Source organism: Papilio xuthus, unplaced genomic scaffold (genome assembly GCF_000836235.2).
Source record: "Papilio xuthus unplaced genomic scaffold, Pxut_1.1 DF825946.1, whole genome shotgun sequence".
Classification (NCBI taxonomy): domain Eukaryota; kingdom Metazoa; phylum Arthropoda; class Insecta; order Lepidoptera; family Papilionidae; genus Papilio; species Papilio xuthus.
The window spans coordinates 2,849,406-2,871,802 of NW_013532703.1; the positions used below are offsets into that span (position 1 = coordinate 2,849,406).

At 32.3% G+C, this 22,397-nt stretch overlaps 3 protein-coding genes across 4 annotated transcripts; 2 read left to right on the forward strand and 1 right to left on the reverse strand.

The window, feature by feature from the left end:
* Nucleotides 1-1,610: 1,610 nt before the first annotated feature.
* On the forward strand, nucleotides 1,611-7,666 carry LOC106124348 (transmembrane protease serine 12). 2 transcript variants are annotated; one of them, XM_013320910.1, is made up of 9 exons: nucleotides 1,611-1,886; nucleotides 3,965-4,254; nucleotides 4,787-4,988; nucleotides 5,288-5,405; nucleotides 5,605-5,734; nucleotides 5,810-5,930; nucleotides 6,150-6,397; nucleotides 6,689-6,796; nucleotides 7,039-7,666. In XM_013320910.1, the coding sequence occupies exons 2-9, from the start codon at nucleotides 4,038-4,040 to the stop codon at nucleotides 7,215-7,217; spliced, it is 1,323 nt and encodes a 440-aa protein (XP_013176364.1). In that variant the 5' UTR covers nucleotides 1,611-1,886; nucleotides 3,965-4,037; the 3' UTR covers nucleotides 7,218-7,666. The 2 variants fall into 2 exon arrangements, with proteins under 2 accessions (XP_013176364.1, XP_013176365.1); XM_013320911.1 differs by having other exon boundaries at nucleotides 4,793-4,988.
* A 1,065-nt stretch (nucleotides 7,667-8,731) lies between these two features.
* On the forward strand, nucleotides 8,732-18,235 carry LOC106124346 (probable chitinase 2). Its single transcript, XM_013320906.1, has 9 exons — nucleotides 8,732-8,908; nucleotides 13,769-13,933; nucleotides 14,169-14,364; nucleotides 14,662-14,758; nucleotides 15,226-15,441; nucleotides 15,802-15,993; nucleotides 16,275-16,408; nucleotides 16,769-16,950; nucleotides 17,278-18,235. The coding sequence occupies exons 1-9, from the start codon at nucleotides 8,839-8,841 to the stop codon at nucleotides 17,550-17,552; spliced, it is 1,527 nt and encodes a 508-aa protein (XP_013176360.1). The 5' UTR covers nucleotides 8,732-8,838; the 3' UTR covers nucleotides 17,553-18,235.
* Nucleotides 18,236-18,473: 238 nt separating this feature from the next.
* Nucleotides 18,474-20,150, reverse strand: LOC106124349 (uncharacterized). Its single transcript, XM_013320912.1, has 4 exons — nucleotides 19,896-20,150; nucleotides 19,303-19,466; nucleotides 18,815-18,895; nucleotides 18,474-18,614 (listed from the first exon to the last, which is right to left on the reverse strand). Exons 1-4 carry the CDS (start codon nucleotides 19,924-19,926, stop codon nucleotides 18,561-18,563), a joined length of 330 nt encoding a protein of 109 aa, XP_013176366.1. The 5' UTR covers nucleotides 19,927-20,150; the 3' UTR covers nucleotides 18,474-18,560.
* Between the last annotated feature and the right edge of the window lie 2,247 nt (nucleotides 20,151-22,397).

Sequence of the window (22,397 nt, forward strand, 5' to 3'; positions counted from 1 at the left end):
CTACATAACAACTTTTTTAATAGTAATATTTTTTAGTCACCATTCTAATTATTTCTAAGCTTATGCTCTTTTTAGTATAAGTTTTTGGTATGTGAGCAAACTGCCTGCCTCTTATCCACAACGCATCCGCAATTGCAGAGGCAGTGCCTACCTTTAATCAATAGAGAAAGGGTCGCACAGAAAGACAATATTTCCCTTACCGATGCGTTCACATCTTCATCAAACCCACTTACTCATCCTATCCTTACTTAAAAGTATAAGGGATATGAAGGGAAAGAAGACTAAAATTAGGCCTCTAACAGTTGACCCTCATCAGATGAAACGCGAAATTACTTCCATTTTACACCTGTCTTCTGTGTGCTCGTGGTATTTCACCGGATGATCCAACCCATTTGTGCAACAAATTCGTGAAACAGATATTATGGTTCACTGCAATAATTGAACGACGAGAATTGAACTCACAACTTCGTGATCGGTAATCTGTACACTTAACCGTTAAGTTATTGTCGCTTCATTATACAGAGTAATAAAACTATAGAGTAATCTGAACAGTGACATTTGATGCACAGATCAGTTATTATATACGGAGAAATGTTCCGGTCAATAAACATATCCTATTTTATAACACATATATAAGTAAGATAGGGATTTCTCTAGAAAATATTAACCTTCATAAATGTAGAATTATACAATTAAGAACTTTATAGGTATAAAGTCAAATGAACCTGATATTTTTCACCTTATAAACATTAGCCAAAAAAATGTTTTCTCTATATTTTTTTTGTTTGTATTTCTGCAATAGAAAACCAAAGTAACATTGAATCCTTAACTAGGACATTTCTCGCAAGATATAAAATAAGTCAATAGAATAATCTTTCTGATTTTCATCTAAAAATATATATAAAAAAACTTAGTGGCAAAATAAGAAAAAATGCAATATAATCTATGTACTAATCATATTAATACATCTCTCGTTACGTATCTGAAGAGAAAAAAATATTGCAATTAAAAAAAATCCAAACAGAACTATCTGCAACTTTCCGCTCCGGAGGCTGTCTGCTTTATATAAAGATTGGTACACACAGTCTTATAAAACTAGCAAACAAATTATTAGTAAATTGTTATAAATCAAAAAATAAAATACCATATAAATTTATTTTTTCTGATCACTAGAAAGGAAATTTATGCTACGGCTCAATAGACCTACCTCCAAGTAAATCTTGAATAATGCTTTTCCTTAATATGCAGTGTATTCAAATCTTAATAATATGATAAATGCGAATGTTAAGATGAATGGATGTTTGTTTCAATTTATCCAGGACGACTGAATGAATCTCGATGAAATTTGGCATATATTTAGAACATAGTCTGGAAGAAAATATAGGCTAATTGATATTATATTATATATTAATAAAAGTTGACAAATACACTGAATTACCCACCTAATATCCGATACGCATAGAAGCCTTTAGATGTAATATAGTATTTATAAGTATCAAGGTGTTGCTATAATAATCATGATAGCGCATCGATGTGAAACCAACTTTATAGCGACTGGTTTTGAGAAATCCAGTGACAGTCAATCTCTGAACGCCGTGAGAAACGGACGTGCCCATAAATACATTCACGAACGTTCACATTTCGCGGCAACTCAATAAATTAAAATCAAATTGTTCCAGTTCAGTTATAATTAGAAATTCAAATTCGTTTTATTTAATTAATTATTTGTCAACGAATATTTTAATTTATTTCCATGTGAAAGATATATCAAACGATCTATATGACATTTTAATAAGAAAATAATTGCATGATTTGTTTCTTGCGAGTTTTGCCGGAGTGAAAGTGTTTCTAGATCTAAAAGTGAAAGGGGCTGATCTTGTCAACAAGTAAGTATGCTATAGTGTGGTCCTAAAAAGCCTGTTTCGATCGATTCGATCGGGTTAGGCGCAGAGAAATGTAGGAAGATGGTAGAGCCGACCCAGTTATACCTAATAACTTTCCTTGACACTGTGCCTAATTTGTTATCGATGCGATGAAGATAAAACAAATACATGAAAGCTTATTTTAATTATATATATCTTAATATCTAATTATTCTCTGTAGTGTACCCAAAAGCTGGAAAAGTCAGTGACTCAGTGGTAGTGCTCCGCACTTGTAATCAACAGATTTTCGAATTTTGTATTTATATTTATCCGACGTTCTTACGGTAAACAAAAACATAGTGCAGCCTGCAACATGTCTGCGAGTAAATTCTTTAGTATGGGTAAAGTTTGCTCTGAGCCAGCGTGGTTGACTAAGGCCTAGTCACCTCTAACACAGTAGTCACTGACGACGTAATTTAATCTGTATATACAGGGTGTCCCAAAAGGTTACGTACATAGGAAGAGGGATGATAGGGGTGGTCACAAGGGTCACCAAAATAATAAAAATAAATATTCCCCTCTGGGTATTAAAAAAAATAAATGGCATTTTTTTAAAATTTTACACGTTCTGGGGCAGAAAATATAACTCTTCAGGAAATATAATAATATGATAAAAGCTTCGAATGTAGTTAAAAGAATACTTTATAGATCCAAAAACGTTGGTTAATAGTTTAAATTACTAACCTTATTTTTTAACATTAAAACGCGTGAATATATAAGACGTATTTTGTTTTTAAACTTGACTATCTTTTTGTGCTATTCGCATAAACATGATTCACTACGCTTTTCCTTTTAAAAAAGAAATACAAAGTTTCCTTTGAACTCGTTTTTAACAACAAAAGGAATGAATGGGTAAAAATTGAGCTTAAACAAATATAAAGCGCTTTCTGTTTGACCTACTTGAATAAAAAATGCATCGAAATTGAAAGTGGTTAGTCATTTCCAATGCTTTGTATAAAGCTTAGTTATTTTGTTGCATTGTTTATCATTTCAAACTGTACACAATACGTTATTGTTCGTTCACTTTTACTTATCTCTTTAAAAATGGAATTCTAAAAGAATTTGCATACGCTTGAGCGTGTCAGTTCTGGTTACATTACTTACTGTTGTACTACCTTTTGCACATTTAAAACAGTCCTAAAATTAAACTATTGTACAAATATTTCTATACAAGGCAGTGGAAACGCATTATAAAGTTTTTCGTGCATATGTGCAATATAATTCACGTATATGTTCTTTTCATTGCTGTAGCAATTTTAACAAGATAGGGCAAGAGGTTTTTAGACTACTGGTGGTATTCCATTTGTAAACTACTATACCATAGAGTAGAGTCTTTCTGGTTCGCTGTCATATTAAATTCACTAATATTTGTAGATGAAACTACTGTTTATTAACGCTTCGTTATATCTCTTTGTCTTTCGTAATGAAACGGTTAGTACGCGTAAGCTTCCCTTTGTCTTTTGTAAGCATTGTATTCTCAACTCTCACTGGCTCTCATCGGTCAAGTCTGACAGTAATAAAGGCTGTAGCGCCTCCAATGCAACAATTAACCGGGGAAAGCGCTGTACGCGTCACCGCGCTACTGGGCCATAGTGGTGTATTAAAATACTTTAATAAACGACAATATAGAAATTAAATTGCTAATTGAAAGTTATGATTAAAAAGTTATTAATGTATTCTTAAGAAAACTGTTTTATTTTTAATACATAAAACAGTGTGCTGATTTGCCAGTGATTTATTTTTAAATATTGTAGTTAATTTGCTAAAAAAGTAACAAATATCAGCAATTCTTTGGCACTTTTGTATGTTTGGATGGATGTTTGTTAGAAGTATCTGCAGAACGGCCCAATGTAATTTGGCACAGTCTGGAACACATAAGCTAATTATCAAGTTTCATTATTAATTCCATGCGGATAAAGTCGCGGGCAAAAGCTAGCTATTAAAGATGAAATACTAAGACATACTTAGTTACTCTTCGTTGGAATTTGTGTACAATTTAAATAAATGAAATTATTCTAATTCCATTTTAATTCTTTTTTCAGACTCACTTCTTAATAAGCCTAGTTAAAAACCAACTTGCGATATGTCCGAACAATACGGTGTCATAAAAGCGCCATGTCAAGGGTGAATACAATCACAAATAAACAATGGATATCGAGAAAAAATTCAGTAGTCTACAAAGCATTTAATAGAGTACCACATCTTCGCAAATCCAAATATACCAAATTCACAAGATGGCGGCAAAGAAGATTGACAAAATGGCGGCTGAATACAAAAGTTCTAATTCCACTAATGATCTTAAATGTAGCCGGACAAACACGGGCTGTAGAAGGTAATAATTTGTATAAAACTCGCAATTCGATAATTAATAATGGCTTATAAAAACAAAAATAAAATGTTGGGACCTTAAAAAGTTGCTAAAATAAAAATCTCATTTACTGCCGCACTCTTAGTAGTAAAGTTGAGGTTTCCACCTTAGTATAGATATGAATTCTGCTTAAGTAGCTGCTTAATGGCTCTGAGTGTGGTAAAGTTTAGTATATGATACTTTAATGCAGTCTTTCCCAAAATGGGCGATAAAGCCCCCTTGTGGGCGCTGCAGGTCTCAAGTTGCGGGTTATAGTAAAAGTTTCGTTTAGAATTCTCCGTTAATATACATATATACGTCACAATAATTAATTAATTTAATTTGAAGTGATAGTGGTTTTTAAATATGTGAAAATATAGGGGCGCTAAAAAAATGTTTAATCTCAAAGTGGGCAGTAGACAAAATAAGTTTGGGAACCACTGCTTTAATGTGTCATTCTACTGATGTCATTTACAAAAGCGGTTCACTATCATTAACTTAAGTTGATTCTTTAAAGTTACAGCTCTAACAAGTCGAGTGCTTGCGACGTTCTTCGGTTACCCGACTACATGCAGCATAGGATCTGAAGTAAAGCCTTGCTCGTTGTCACTGAGCTGCTGGCTAAAGGGAGGCACTAGGCTTAGAGGATGCGGTGGCAGTTGGCTGCTCACATGCTGTGGACCTCCAGACAATGTTAGAAATGACGGCTTTGATAATATGTAGGTTTACACTGCATGTACTCTATATGTAATAAATTAATATCTCCCTCCAAAAGCTTTCTGTTAGTCAATTATTTTTTACGTTTATTTGAAGTAGTTACAAAGAAACATAGGTACATTTTCTCAATGTGCTTTGATTCTTTCTACAAATTATTCTCGTTTATAACTTTTTTTAAAGATATATTCATGTAATGACGATCTGAAAAGACGAGTTCAAGTAAGACGTGAGCCTAAGTGAATATAATATGCAACAAGTGTCTTGTAGCATCTTTTTAATGTGATAACTGCTCGGTTCACAGCATACCGTCATCAGAGTGGAAGTACAAAGTGGCACCACCGACACTCCGGCTTGTGCCGCACAGACACGCTGTGGCCACTAACGTTTTTAGGAGACGAGCTGACGATGACACAACACAGGTGAGAGACTCTTTGTAACAACGCAGAAGCGAAACAGTCGAGAAAGCAATTAATATCGCAGACATGCACAATGGACCACGTAATAACGATCCTACGGATCAAAATGTGTGAAATGAACTCCTGCCATATTGAAGGACCAATATCAAAAACGACGCATCTGTGATACTTACGCGCTAATGTTTGTTTTAATTATTTTCAGAGCGATTGTGGACTATCAGCAAGTAGAATACTACAAAAGAGGATCATAGGTGGCAGGGAGGCGAGGTTTGCCGAATTTCCCTGGCAGGCGCATGTAAGAATATCAGAGTTCCAGTGTGGTGGTGTTCTAGGTAATTTTTTAATGAGACCCGTTAAATACAAAAATATCAAAAAGTGAATATACACAAATATTTATTTATTGTTAGTTTCCCGATGGTTTGTTGCGACGGCAGCGCACTGCGTGTCCCGTGCCAGACCGAGAGATATTGCGGTGTGGCTCGGGGCGTTAGACACAGCGGCGGGCGCGCACACAGCAAGGAAACTTGGGTAAATATAACTATCATGCTATCTCAGATTACGACAACTAAAAAGACTAAGTTTAGGTATCGAACGGAGCGGTAGAGGTTTAAATGAATTATTGACATCAGTCCTCAAGATAAAAAAGTTGTTGCCAAATTGACCTTAATAAAATAAATATCTTTGATCTCATTACATATTTTATTTATGAGAGCACCAAATATACTAACAGACTCTTTCGTTTTTTAGAGTGATCCAAAAAATTCTTCATCCTCTATTTCAATTTCGTATGACACAACCGGATCGATACGATATAGCTTTATTAAAGCTATCCCGACCTATTACCTACACGGGGCATATCCTGCCCATCTGTCTGCCGGAGCTGGACCTGGAGTTACGCGGCAAGTCCGGTGTGATCGCCGGTTGGGGCAAGACTGACGCTAGTAATGGTCACACCGGGACAAACCTATTGCGGTCTGCAACCGTCCCTATTCTTAGTAAGTAAACCAAACTTCAATTGTTTTACAAACGTCCGACAAAAAGGACTAAGAAAATAATACAACAATTTAAGGAATTAAAGATTCGAATTTGAAATGACAACAATGGCAGCATCTAATTAATTCAAGGTATAATATAAAAAAGTAAAAAGAATGTCTAGAATGAAGCAAATAAGCACTTAGTAAATAAAACTACCTCGTAAAATATGTTGACCTCATTACCACTTCATGTTAGGTTGAATTGTGGTAGTGCTCGTTCTTCATTAATAAAAAAAATCTTATTTTTAACAGGCAAAGAGCAGTGTATCAACTGGCACCAAAGCAAACAGATATCCGTTGAGATTCACTCAGAGATGATATGCGCCGGACATTCAGACGGACATCAGGACGCTTGCTTAGGTAACGTACAATATTACACAGGCTACGAAGTTATTATCTTGTTTTGTAGTCGTTCATTGCCGCGTTCGTCATTTGCATGTCGCTATGAAATGCCAAGCGAGGAGGCAATGTAATGTAAAAATCAAGAATGCTCGTTGTATTGGGCTATGTTACACCAAGTTCACAAGTCAAATAGTATCTCGTAGATTTTTTTAATATAGAGGCATAGATATTTAGAACTTATTAGCTTTTGTCCCTTTCAGGTGATTCCGGAGGACCGCTTATAGTTTTAGACGGCGGTCGTTACTACCTAGTTGGAATCACATCAGCGGGATTTGGGTGCGGTGTTGACCATCAGCCCGGCATCTACCACAATGTCAAGGTCACCGCGGGTTGGATCAAAGGCGTTATATCACCATCTATCAACTACATCGACTTTTAATTCGAACTAAAGCGACATTTGATAATAAAAATATATTCAAAATTAGACAAGTTCTTTAGGCTGCAATGAAATGGTCCTAATACTTTGACGGTGTGCATTATATTGTAAAATGAGTGTTACAGTTATGGGTCATTAGCATAACTACTAATTAAATACAATTCATTACACAAGGTCGTCCATTGAACAGATTTGGCAACGTATTTGCAATTGCGGATATATATGGGCAGCGATTGCTTCGCTATTACGCGTTCAAGCCGCTTGCTCGTTTGTCACCTTATAATATATTTAAAAAAAACAATTTGGTATGAAGCCTAAGATTACATTAAATGACAAACTATACTGACAGTACTATATGTTAAGTTGGAACTTAGATAGGCTGTGAGATGACGAATTGGTACAAGTCAAAGTGCAAATATACATTTTTTTAATTATTTGGATATGTTAATAATAAGAATGTAATAATAAGAATATTTTAATTATAATAGAGAAAATTACACTTTTAAAGTACATGAATTATAAAAGCTATACATTTTGTGTACCTGTATTTGTTTTTTAGATTTTACTATAAAAGGAACGACTATGCTTATATACCACTGTTCCTTTTTTTTTAATATATTAAAACTTCGCTAATTTGATCTCCTGTAATTTATACTACTTATTTATGACTTATGTTGTCATAGAAATGTTACATAATTAAAAAAATATTAAAGATTTGTCTTATAATTTATTATCTAACGACTAAACAACTAGCGACTTTTGAGTTACTTATTTTCCTAAACAATAGAAACGATTCGTATAGCAAATTTCAGATGTTTCTGTCCTTCAAATTTACGCAGCGAAATATCTACATATTTTATTATCTTATTAATATTATAAATGCGAAAGTTTAGATGAATGGATAGAGGGATGTTTGTTAGAAAGTATCTCCGGAATGGCTCAACAGATCTTGACGAAATTTGGCATTGACAGAGGACATAGTCTGGAAGAACACATAGGCTACTAATTAAGTGTTTTTATTCCCCGTGGACTGAGTCGCGGATAACAGCTATCACAAATATGAGAAGCAGTCCCTCGTGAAAGATGCCGGTAGGATCTATCAAAAGAAGCACTATTCGAAAATTAGGTGTAGCACCCCTTTATTACTCAGAACGCTTAGTAATATAATTTCTGGTTGATTTATTTTTGATAATTTCGTTGAGTCATATAGACTGGACCTTAACGTCTCCTACAAACAGGAAAAATCACTTTCAATATTAAATGGACATGGATCTCCTATAATATAACCTGTTCTTATCGATATGAGTATCAATTGAAACCTTAAGCTAATCACATACGATTCATTTTACATTAACACACCAGTCAGACTGATTAAACAACCTTAATAAATTATCAGTAAGGGAATTGAAACCTTAATTGTTGTAATTAAAGTGCATATTAGAGTGGTGATCGCGCAACGGTACCCAAGCGAAACGAGCCAACACAAATGTCAAGCATCCACACCACAGTCGCTTAGAATGTCGCGACGAAGCGACGTACATTTCTAAAATAATAGTTTTTATAATTAAAACTTTCTTTTATTCTATTTTCTATCATAGTGGACAGTTTTTTTTAATTAATTATAATGGTGAAATTATTATGGATTGCATTTCTAATTGGAATGGTGTCCGTTTTGGATGGACAGACCTTGGGCGGTAAGTGAAAGGCATTTTGTATGCATGTTTATACTATCCTATTACATATATTATGAACATAACAATGCTTAGGCATTTTTTGTTTCCTAATGGAAAGTTGAAAGTGCCTAACTGTCTAGATGTTCGGCGTCTGTTGTGAAATAGAAGAATAGCTATTTCAAAACTAACGGCAACGGTCCACTAAGGTTATGTATTATGAATAGATCTTAGAAGAACACAATTCTTTCAGTTCAATATTGAATAGAATACAAAAAACTTTATTTAAATTATCTCTCGCAATAAATCGTATTTTTATAAATACATTTTGCTATAATAGTAAAATCGATATTGTGTTGTTAGTTTTTAAAATCCTTCAATTCTCAAGTATGACAAAATATGCATCGAATTTTTTCAAGGACAATTATGTACTTCAATTAACTCGAACAAGATAGTATGGTCAGATGCTTTATATTTATTATTCTTAAATATCAATTTTAATGCCCCCATAATCAATTCCTGACTACGAGTTTTAAGCTTAAAAAACTTATTTATGCTACGTTAAATTTATTGAAATTTGTCTGTTTCATTTACCTGTTAAAATAATCGTGATCAACTCAATGTCAACCTTAATTTTTTGCAATAACTTTCAAATAAGACTAAGAACAAAATATATCTTACAAACACGTAATATTTTGATCGACTTACGGTTTGTTCCTGAGATTAAAATATCTGTATAAAAATATCGTCATCCCTGTCATTAGCTTTGAAAAAAAGAGACAATAATATGTTTTAAACGGAGTTTTCAGTCTCAGAAACCCACGCTAAATTAGATACTTTTATAATCTCAAATACAGTAAATACAAAATGCATTTAAAGTTTTTCGTCTTCAAATTCGTACAATATATTGGACTTAATAAACTTTGGTTCGAATATTTCATTCACGATAATAAAATTAAATCTTAACATTAAAAAGCTCAAAACTACAGTATTATTAACATAGGTGCGTCACTTTGTAGATCACAACAGCGTTCTTTGTGTTCCTTTACATATTACATACATAACAACGCTATATTAAGAACGGAAAACTTTCATACAAATAAGTCTATTTACATGACACAAGGGTTCCTGATATGTTTGCTAAGGAATTTAAAAATAACAAGAAGTATATTAAAAAGTTTTTACACATCGAAACAAAGGAGAAGAGACATTAAAAAGAGAAAAATTATGATAAAATTAGCAAAAGCAATAAAAAAGGAGATCGTAACGCCAAAAATATTAGACGATTATTTGATAAAACTAAGCACAGTCTGTGTAGAAAACTTTTTTTTTTGAACTCCTTTCTTACAGGATATTTCGTGATTCAAAGCATATGGTTCAATGAATTTAAAACTATAGAGGAACAATCAATGTATGTAGGTCCATATATAGATGGAAATAATAAAACTATTAAAACTACTATTTAAATTTTAATCAACTTAAAGCGACACATAACAAAAATGATACCATAACGGTATTAAATCGTTACTTACAAATTCATTAAATTCTTTTTAATAAAAATTGCAGAATTGTTAAACTAATGACGCTATAACTTTAACAATAATATGCCTTAATTAATTCTATTAATAATTAATAAATTGTAACGGTTTTCATTAATAATTAGAGTGTCATCAATTTTGTAAATCTTATTAATATTATAAATGCAAATGTTTAGATGGATGGATGTTTGTTTGAAGGTATCTTTAGAACGGCTGAAGAACACATAGTCAACTAATTATGTGTTTTTAATTCCGCGCGGACGGAGGCGCGGGCGACAACTAGTATATTATAAATAGATAGATTTTTTCAGGTTAAATTTTTTTAATTAAGGAGCAAACATAGAACGTTACTTCTACTATGCGCGTTCTATACTATTTGATTATTTTCTACCAAACAATATAACAAAAACAATCCACTGAAGTGAACTAAAACTAGAATTGTTTTGCGACATTCGTGAGAAAAAGTAACATTGCAAAAACGAACTTGAAACACTTTTGTTGCACATTTCTTAAAGTTGAATGTTAAAATATACCAATAATAAAATGAACTGGTTGGTGCGAGAAATATTTAAAAATAACCTGAATATAATCAACAGTGAAAAACAGATAAAAATTATTAATATAACTACTTTTATATTCGCATTAAGTTGGTGACCAAAAGAGATAATAAGTGAAGAATTACTATAAATAATTTACACTAAACTGTTTAAATAATCATTAAAAGACTATGGCAGTTAGTCAAATTCAAAAATGACGCAATAACAAAATAACTCTGTTACAACGCAGAGACAAAGTTCGTTACCATGTTAGTACGTGACTTGCTTACACATCACACCTCAATTTTGAAATACATCGTACCTGCCTGCACTCATCATGGATATGAAATGGTATACATGGTGAAAATATTGCCATCCTTTTTATACTTTGTGAAAATAGCAGAGATAGCAATAAATTTTCTATTGGAATAAACCGATTATTAACATTGTTTGCATAGAAGGGAATATGACACTAACAACATACCTCTATTTTATTCCTGTATCTAAAAAAGTCAAAATTAAAAATAAAATGTATGTCTATATTATAATATAAGCAGCTAATCAATTTTCATATTCTTTGGTCAAGTAATAAATAATATTTAGGATTCATAAATCAATTAACATTCCTAAGTACTCGTTAATTTATATAAGATACTTAAACGGCGCGGTTTCTTTTATTAATTCTGTTTATTTCAAGTACTAGTACTTATAATTTTAAAGCACTTGGAATTTCTTAAAAGATATTTATTGAGGATGGTTGTGATAATCATATCATGATCAATATCATCGTATAATCATGTCTGATAAATGTTTATCCTCAATTGACTTTTTTAAGATACGTTTATGCATTTATAAAGATATCTTATAAGCTTCAATTCTTAATTAAATAATAAATTTTAAATGAATAGCAATGCCTCTAGAGCTTTTTTTTATCGTGAGGAAATGCCTTTCGCATACCATCCTTGCGGGGACAAAGGTGGTTATGTCGGGCTTGCACCGATAAAACCCCACGGCGGTCGCCACCGATGCTTACGAGGGGGGAGGCGGGATCTCCGTTCGGAACACAACCGCCACCCTCCAACGCCTAGCTAGGTCTTTTTGGTCCAGCTCCTTTATTTTTTTATGCCTCTAGAGGCTCAGCAGCAGCTCCGCAGCTCTAGATGTATATTGGCGTCATTGATCACCTCGGTGTTCCCATCGTTTGTTTACCTCCTTCTCATATATAAAAAAACGCATGTAAAACGTTTCTTTTTGCAATAAATTTGAATAAAAAACCTTTCTAATATTTACTGACTTATCTTCGAGCATTATTACATTTAATAAGTTTAGTTCGAATCAAAACGCAAAATAAAAAATAAATTTTAAAACAATATACAATTACTAATATAACCTCTAAAATACGAAAAAAATGGTCGATTTTCACATCTTCAACATAGTAAGTTTTACTAAATTTACGTGTAGAATATTTAGTCGTATCTAAAATTCAAGGTGAACGGGTTCTAACGACTTTTAACGGCTGTATAAAATGCCATATGAGTTTGTTTACATGCTTACATAACCTAAAACTTAACAGAACAAATAATAAAACTTACCTTTAATTCGTGATGTGATCTTCTTATACAATTGTATTCAAGGAAGATTGTTCATCACTTAATTTTCAAAAACATTTTTGTGATACGCGAATGGAACTAAATAAAAAGCATTTTTACATTTACATAAAACGACACGTCAAATGAAACCAAGTTTATTTTTACAAAACACTACACTTTGAAGTTTACTTTGCCGTTACAATTATATTAAATTTACGGAATAATACGCAGTTTTTAAGTTCATATTCCGATTTCGAATATTTATCAAAAGTCAAGGTCACGGGAGTGATTTACGTCAAATACTTTCCAATGTCATAATTGCAAAGTACCCTCAGTATAATAATTATTTTTGTTCCGATATACGCAAATTTATGTAAACAACTTTATGAAGCGATGGTATTTTCCTAAGATTTGTGATTTGTTTAATTTAAATTAATGATTTTTTTAAAGTTAATAACTGACCGCACATTTTTTATAGCGTCAATCAAAAAAGCGTGCATTGGTAAATAATTACAATGTTACTAATTACTTTACTAATATTATAAATGCGAAAGTTTAGAAGGATGGATGGATGTTTGTTTGAAGGTATCTCCGAAACGACTAAACGGATCTTTATGAAAGTTTGCACAGATGTAGAACATAGTCTGGAAGAACATATAAATACTTTTAAGTTTGTTTAATTTCGCGCGAACGGAATCGCAGACGACAGCTAGTAGTGTGTCATAATTTACCTAAATATTATGCGGCATTTTTCAATATGTTATTTTTGTCCACATAAACTGCTAAAAGAATAACAGTACTTATGGAAACAGTTCTACAATTTCACGCTCGTGATCTTTTTATACTCGGCTGATTGTAAACAATTGTTTATGTCGGTTATTAATGTCACGCCATCTTTAAAAGTAAAGTATGGCATACTTTCGTATGTACAAAAACTTTCTCGTAAAATTACATCAAATACTTATACTTAAAAACCAAAAACCCTTCAAAGTACCATAGGCTTCCACTGAAATATATTCACATACTGTCTTCCCTCTTATTTGCTTTGCGAAAGTAAACGTAACAATATATTTAAATCCACATTATTGGCAGTGTAATCCCACGATTATATTAATTGTTACTTAATGTCTTGCCGCATTGTAAACCCATGTTCTACATGCAGATGCGGTATAGTCCCTCTGGTACGGCTTGTTAATGAGGTATATTTTATTATATTTACAGGTCCAATGCATGGTAAAGTTGTAGTCTGCTACATCGGTACGTGGGCGACATACCGCCCGGGCGATGGTCAGTTCGACCTGGAACATCTGGAGCCCTCACTATGTACACACATCGTCTACTCCTTCGCAGGACTCGATGAGACTACGTTGGGAATAAAGAGTTTAGGTTAGTATACTAATAGTACAGGACGCCGCTTGTGTTGGCACATAAAGCTCACTTGTACTCTAGTTTATGACGTGCCAATTCTAAAGCTAAAAATAAATAAGTGTTTTTGTAAACTAATTTTTAAGTAAGGAATCAACAAACTATATAAAAACAAAATTGATGCCACTTGTAACTGGCTTTGTTACTTCGGAACAAATTATGAACAATATACCTTTATGATTTTTTTCTATAATAGATACTTGGCATGACTTGGAAAAGAACAACGGCAGTTCTGGCTACCGAGGCCTTGTGGCGCTGAAAAGACGCTACCCACATCTCAAGGTCACCATTGCTATCGGTGGCTGGAATGAGGGCTCTAGAAAGTTCTCTACAATGGCAGAAACAGTAGAGAATAGAGCCAAGTTTATTAAGAGTGTTCTCGTCTTTCTTGAGTAAGCTGTAATTTAGTTATACTTTTTTCCTATACTCATAGAGGGATATATATTGGATATGTACTGGAAAAATAATTAAAAAAACATAACTAAATCGATTAACATTAACCTTACAAATACTGACAGTCCTAACAAAGTTATTTTGGTAGGAACTACTGAACAAAAACGTGTTTTGTGGCAGAAGACATCAATTCCAAACCCACTTTAATTCGTAATTTAAAATTAAATGAAGTTATTAATATTCTCAAATATTGCTATTTATTTTGCATATCTGATGTTATTTGTTTTATATTCCAGCGTATATAAATTTGATGGACTCGACTTGGACTGGGAGTACCCGGCGAAGAGAGACGGCAGGTCTATTGATAGAGCAAACTTTGTGTTACTAGTAAAGGTAAAATAAATCCAATATGCCAATAAATGTAGACCAGACCACATTTTTGTATACATTTATTAAATTCGACACCAGAATAGAAGGCTCGATTGTTATTAATGTATGTCAACTCTGCTTAGCGTGGGTTTCTGACACAAATATCTCTGTATAAAACATATCATCATCCCTGTCATCATCTTTAACAATAAGGGAGACCACAGTGTATTTTAAATGGAGATTTTGGTCTCAGAAAACCATATTAGCGTAACCTAAACCAAACTTATAATACTTCCTTAAAAAGAACTACTTGTTTTTATCAATCTGACAGAGGAGATGCGGCAATCGAGTTGTATTTAATCCCAGAGTATTACTGCGATTTGAGATATTTTTAAAATCATATACAGCTTGCTTAATTTATTTATGAACACAACATCGAAAAGCGTTTCTTTATTTAAATATATTTCATTCTTAACTTAAATAATTTTTAGGAATTGAAAGAAGCTTTCGAGTCCAAAGGCTACTTACTGACAGCAGCACTCGGTGCGGGCAAAGAAACAATGGACGCAGCATACGATATGCACAAATTAAGTCGTTACCTTGATTTCATTCACATGATGTGTTACGACTATCACGGCACATGGGACGGTGTGGTTGGAGCTAACGCACCGCTTAGAGGCACTAGCGATGACGATGTACTTAGTGTGGTAAGTTGGAACTAAGTTACTTTGCTAGTGTTTATCTAGTGGGTAACGGAACTTTATGACTATAGTGCTAATTTAATGTATTTATTAAAATTTGTTACTTTGATGTACAAAATAGGTAATTTTAAGTTATTTTTTTTTATAAAAAGTATGCATGGGTTTTTGTGTAAGAGAATATGTATAAGAAGGGAGTGAATTCAGATATTACGGCTGATAGAGGTACATGGCAGAGAAATGCATACTGTGCCAACCCTCAAAAGGGACAAGGGAAGGTCAATGATGAAAATATACTTTTACTGCTTTACTTTAAACGAGGAAGATTTTGAGTAAATTTTTTTTAAGGACTTTTTCTTCTAATTACAGGAATACACTATTAAATACTTGTTAGAGAACGGTGTCAGTCCTTACAAAATGGTTCTCGGAGTGCCATTGTATGGCCGTACCTTTATACTCAATGATGATGCACAAGATATTGAATTTGGACGTACGCCTGTCATGCAAACTGGTTTCAAAGGACCGTATACAAGGGAGGCTGGCTTCATGGGATACAACGAGGTAATGTACAATCAAGGACATTATTTTCCTACCCATTTCCGTAATTTCATTGGACATTAATAACGTAATTAGAACAAAAACTTGTCACAGCAATACATAAAAGCTTAATAACGAATGTTATGGTTACAGATTTCTGTAAGACATTCGTTCCTATGTGGGAAGCAAATTTAATTCTTTGACAACACTTCTTTTCTATTACGAAAAAGGAACATATAAAGTGTTAAACCGTTTAAATGCTACTCAATGAGAATTAAATATTTTAAACAATTAATTATTTACAGATTTGTATGGAAATAACGAATAAGTCATCAAAATGGACCCACCATTGGCACGATCAATCCGCCACTCCGTACTTACGCGACGGCAAACGAATAATTACTTATGACAATACAAGATCCATAGCTATTAAAGTCAAGTGAGTAAATTCAATTTAAAAAATAATCAGTAGTAAGAGTATTAAACACTTTCTTACCCGCGGTCACTCTTGATATCATTGCTAAATATTATGTTAACAATATAAACGATGTGGCCTTCAAGAAAAAAGCATACATCTCCCTAAAAGGCGGGCATCGTATCTGAAGTTTCTCTGGTGTAGCGTCATTGGACGTCGGATAAAATATTCGATCCGCTGCTCTTTTACATCCTTCTCTTATAAAAGAAACGGAAAGATGAAATATTTTTTGCGATGTAATTAAAATAAAATAACAAACCGAAGTAATAATAAGATAGAGATTTTTAATAAAGTACGTGATAAAGTTAATTCGTATTGTTTCAGAACTGCCATGGAGTACAACCTGGGCGGCATCATGGTGTGGAGTATCGATACTGACGACTTCAGAGGCTTGTGCGAGAAAGACAGAGAAACTGAGACGTATCATGAATTCGTGCAATCTTACAACCGAATAGTCGACGACCCGCTTATGAAGAAGGCTTTGAAATCTCTCAATCTTCCAGATGGTGAGATGTTTAATACATTCATGTTCAGTAGAAAATTACCTAATAAAATCTATCAGAGATCATAACCAATAAGGTTTTTTTTTTATTTTTTTATATATCAAACATTTTTTTATATATGTACTAACTGGCGCCTTAATTAGTACATAGTAGCCTATGTGTTCTTCCAGGCCATGTACCACATCCATAATTAAACGAGATCCATTTAGCCAATACAGAGTGATAACTTCTAACAAACATCCGTCTATCCATCTAAACTTTCGCAGTTATAATATTTGTAATATTATATGAAATTTTATTGTAATATTATATAAGATATTTATTTTACAGCTGGTCGCATCGAAAATTTGAGTCGACAAAGAGCATACGTGCTATCAAACAATAAACTCCAGTTACGTCTTCCAGCTCCGCAGTACTCCAACTACGCTCTAATGCATGCTATCAATGATGCCACTACTCTAGCTCTAGAAGAGAAGAGAATATTAGATGAAATGAACAGAGTTATGAAGCAAAATGAAATACCCGATGAACCGGATTCTGCCAGTCACCTAAGTATAAGTTTATTAAGTGTGATATGTTGCATTACATTCTTGTTAGCGTTATAATTATAATGTGACATAATTTTATTCTTGTATAAAGGTTTATTAAATTTAGCTGAAGAGTTGATCCGCTTCGGTATTTACAATTGAAATTAGGTGATATGCTTTACATTGCATCAGTGACTTTCTTACAAGTAAATACCATATTTTCTACGTTTTTTACAGCTTGAAATATTTTATAAATTTAACTGACTTTCAATATTTTATAATTTATTTATAGAAACTCATTATTTTCTTTTAATAATTAATAATAATGTTTTGTTAATTCCAATGTCCTCATTAATTATTAAAAGTAATAAAAACTATAAATGAAATAATTTTAACCGTAAATGTTTTGTTTTAGAAGTTATACGCATTATTCAATTAGCCGAGAAGCGGTTAGCCGCAGCCAAAATTATGAATGAAAAAAAAATTAAATTTGGATGAAAAAAAAATTGGATGAAAAAGTAATTAAATTTGGATGAAAAAAAAAATTCGATGAAAAAAGTAATTAAATTTGGATGAAAAAATAATTAAATTTGGATGAAAAAAATATTTTATTCACCCTAAAACGCTCACTATACGGAACGTAACGTATAGTGAGAGGCTCGGAGCCTACTCTAAGTTAGGGGTGACGCCTACAACGCGGCCGATGAAACACTTGTCGCTTGTAGCGAAAAACATATACATCTAATATATAAGTTACGTATATGTGTTTCGTGACGATATGATTATAATAAATATAAATTTAGTCACAAGATTTAATTGAATATGAAGTGTATTGACTATTTTATAGAGCTTAGTAATAGTTCCATCCATAACTTGTCCATTATGTTTTTATAAATATATAATATTTTGTATGAAATTAAAATGTTTTAAAGAATATAAGAGTACAATAGAATAAATAAAAATTATTATTAAAAATGAAATACTCGGTTTTGTGATAACTTTTAATAAATTACTGAAGAAAAAATTCTTTTTATTTGTTCCGATTCAATAACTAACATTAACTGCATGTTTTTTTATTCAAATAGTTTATAAATCTTCATACGGAGATCCACAGCGGACGTTATAAAAGTGATCACACACCTGAAAATAAATACAGATAATTAAATATCTCTATTTCTCATAAGGAATTTTCTGTACAAAACATAACACCTACAATGCTACTTTAGTCTTCACATATTGAGCTGGAAAAGCGAGTTGCTGGCACTGAATGTGGTAAGAAGTAAAAATATGTTACAAACTAAGTTTGGTTTAAACATAACATTCATCCGGAATCAACTTACCTGAAATTGTTCATTAAATAATGTTCCATTGGTACACAGTTCTGTGCTTATCACACGACGGTGCCAGCAGAAATGAAAAGCCTGAGGATCAACGCAATAACATGATATGTCATTGTTTTTAAATATGTAATATAATTAAATGAAAGAATATTCTATAAACGATAGAGATAGCTCAGGGTTGGCGACAGGTGTCCGGCTGTAAAAAGTTAAGCCAAAACCTTGAAGTTTATAAAACCTTGTGCGCCAACCCTACATGACTGGGATAAGACCAGAGATGCTGATGATAGAGTCAACATAAATCATTAACATATTAATAATATAATAATTAAAGAACTTTTATAATTTAAATATGTTTTCTTCTTAATGAAACTTTATCAGTATTATAACGACAATAGTGACATAAATTGTTGAATTGTTTTGTCTATTTTATATTATTTTGTGCAAGTCTTTAATAAAAATTAGATTAGTAGAATTAAAAAAAATATAACCTGGCAACCAGATTGAACATCTGCGTAGTATCCGATAGTTCTACCAGAACAGCTGAATTGAGTTGGAGGCGGTTGAGCGAACACGGGGTACAGCGGCGGGTCGTGGGGTAAATGCAGGTCGTGGTAGTAATCGTATTGTTGGCCAGTAGATGTCGCGACCAGCGCTGCAAATAAAGTTACAGTTACGCATTATAAAGTGAACTCAACATCATCATCAGCCAAAGATATCCATAGCCAACTGTGGGGTTCATCACAAAACTACCACTGCAAGGTGGCATTCACGATGATCCATAAGGAAAATACTAAAACTTTAGACTCTAAAAGTTATTTAGAGTTGCGATTTTTTTTTTAAAACACCACCGAAACTATAGATTGCAAATATATCTAATACCTCAAAAAGCGATAAAAGCTTTTTAAAGTTACATTTCAATATACTTACTTAAGAATATTAATAGTTTAAAACATAAATAAAAATTTAAAACTTATAAGAACATTTAAAAGACAGCTTTAAAAAAATCTGCTGGTTTTTCTTTTGCGTAAAAATTACTGACAAAATTGCAAATTGCACTTAATTATAAAACATTTCCACTTACCGAAATATAACATTACCATACACTTAAACATTTTATTATTAATACAATTTAATTTAAAACAAAACTTAAAATAATTTATAAAAATAAAATATAATAAATAGAAGACACGCTAGCGGGTAGCTAGCGAGTGACCCGGGCGCAAGTTATCGCGTCAGTAACTAGGAATTACCATCGCGATTTAGAGTGCGCAAGTAATAGTACATGGACAGAAAAAGGCATATACATATGTTGCTATGAAGTACATTAATTTTAAAACATAAATCACATATCAGCATTCCGATCAATAGAAGTTACATTTGATTACGGATTCATGAAAAAGAATACTTTTATTTATTTATATAAGTACGAGTAAACTATATATTTCTACTGTTTATGTCATGTAAAAATTTATAAATTATGTTGTGTTTGTATTAGTTTCCAATTAAACTTTTTTACAAAAGACATCAACGCACTGTCACAATTATGTGACATTTAAGTTAAATAGAAACGCGTCGATGTCTTTTTCTTGACAAAAACTATCGCTACAAAATATTTTAATTTCGAATATCACTTTGAATAAGCTAGCGTCATGTGCATCAGATCTTCGGTTAAAATAGTTTCGTGATCTAATTCAGAACTTGGATGAGCTACAAAAAAAATTCAAAGGTTTAACGTTCAGGAACTATCAAAAGGTGAAGGATTAATTATCACGATTTGTCCGTATCATATCACGACTTTTTGAAATATGTATCATCATTTTAACATTTAAAAAACATAATTATATGTTTAACACAAAATGTGTTCAAAATACATAGTGTAATTGAATAAGCAAATAGGCCACAAAGAAGTTAGGCTTCTATTGCATTACTCCACAACCGACACATCTTCTCTGTTCCTTGTGGATGTTCATGAACTATAATAGTGTGCAGAAATTTGCGTAAAGATAAGTTCTTTGCATTTGAAAAGTTTAAAAAAAAGTCTATTATCCATTTTAGAAAATAATGCACAATCAACTGACCTCAAAAATCATTCTAATTTCAAAACTTGACAGTTGAAGTGTAAAATTCAAAAACTTCAATTCTGAACATCGGAATTCGACCTCGATCAATCACGGGTGGTCATTGGTGCAGGCGCCACTCACTTGAGTCTTAAAAAACCACTGATCCAATCTGGTCTGTGGTTCCGCACTACTTTTTATATTAAGAAGATTATTTAAAAAGTTTTAATGTAAATACATAGGGTAAAGTCACACATGTAGTAAAGAGTTTTGCATATTATGACTCAATGATAGGGGAAAATATATATTGGAAATTGTGTAAATTTTTAACATAACTTAAACTTTCTTCAGTCATTTTACGTTTAAATGCCATATTTTTGTAGTTTTTATTATACTTTGTTGTAATAGCTAAAGCATTGACTTCATAACTTTAAGTATAAAATATAAACTTTTAAAAACCAGTACTAATTACTAGTCCATAAATAAAGCATTAAGCACTAATTGGTAACTTGACAAGGCATTACCCCGTCAGTTGAGTGAAATGTAACACCTACACATCTTGCGCCACTGCTTCGGGGAGGTCAGGGTATCGCATGTTCATATAACACTAGGTATTTATTACTGCAATTATATATTAAATGTAGACAAAACCTATCATATAATGGTAAATAGTATTTTATTGGTAGTTTAAAACATTAAGCGATTATAATTGGTATATTTTGTGACTTTTTATCATAATAATTAAATTTTCTTAAAAATATTATAATACATACACATAAAGATCCTCGTTTATGGGATTTACTAGTCGCGTACGGACGGCAACACCGCTAACTTAGGGTGAACTCCGAGCCCCACAGTGGGGACGTATGTATAGTGAGCTGATGATATACGGGCAAAGATTTTTAAAAGTTTTTCATCTTTTACCTCTAATATTAAAATTAATTCGAGAACAAATAATTAAAGATACGAACTCAGTAAATATTTACTTAATGTCAAAACATTAAGGTTTATCCTTCAAGATACAAAAGTAAAGGGACCTTCGTCAATGTCAACCTTCCATTGTTTCGCTTTAAACGATGATTAATTACGTCGACAGTCAAAATATAAATGATACATGTGTTTGACCTACGAAAGATTATTATCGTTTAAACTGTAACAATCAATAAGTTAAAAAGAACATAGATATATTAAAATACAGAATATAAATAATATAAGTTTTTATCAAACCAGTTGGAGAAAATCTTTCATATTTCAAATTATTGCTATGTACAAAATATTTTATACCGTGATAATGCCGAAATCTTTTTAACGATTAATATTAAAATTTTAATTATCAATAAAACATATTGAACTCTTTCATCTGTGTCTTTATTGGTTTCAGTCTTGAATCTATTTATTAATTTGTGCAACAACCTTAGAGTGATATCGATCTACTGTTTCTAAAAAAGGAGATTGCAACAAACACCTTCAGAATTCCCTTCTCTACTTCCGTTACGCGAAGTTTATAAGTTGTAAGACGTTTATGT

Bases quoted from the DNA above. Each gene is read 5' to 3' on its own strand.
- LOC106124348 (XM_013320910.1), top strand. From the start codon at position 4,038: ATGTCAAGGGTGAATACAATCACAAATAAACAATGGATATCGAGAAAA. The intron at 4,255-4,786 runs GTAATAATTTGT...GATTCTTTAAAG, and splicing joins ACAAACACGGGCTGTAGAAG to TTACAGCTCTAACAAGTCGA. The intron at 4,989-5,287 runs GTAGGTTTACAC...CTCGGTTCACAG, and splicing joins AATGACGGCTTTGATAATAT to CATACCGTCATCAGAGTGGA.
- LOC106124346 (XM_013320906.1), top strand. From the start codon at position 8,839: ATGGTGAAATTATTATGGATTGCATTTCTAATTGGAATGGTGTCCGTT. The intron at 15,994-16,274 runs GTAATGTACAAT...AATTATTTACAG, and splicing joins GCTTCATGGGATACAACGAG to ATTTGTATGGAAATAACGAA. The intron at 16,951-17,277 runs GTGAGATGTTTA...TTTATTTTACAG, and splicing joins ATCTCTCAATCTTCCAGATG to CTGGTCGCATCGAAAATTTG.
- LOC106124349 (XM_013320912.1), bottom strand. From the start codon at position 19,926: ATGTTTAAGTGTATGGTAATGTTATATTTCG. The intron at 19,467-19,895 runs GTAAGTGGAAAT...CTTTATTTGCAG, and splicing joins TATGGTAATGTTATATTTCG to CGCTGGTCGCGACATCTACT. The intron at 18,615-18,814 runs GTAAGTTGATTC...ATTTATTTTCAG, and splicing joins TATTTAATGAACAATTTCAG to GTGTGTGATCACTTTTATAA.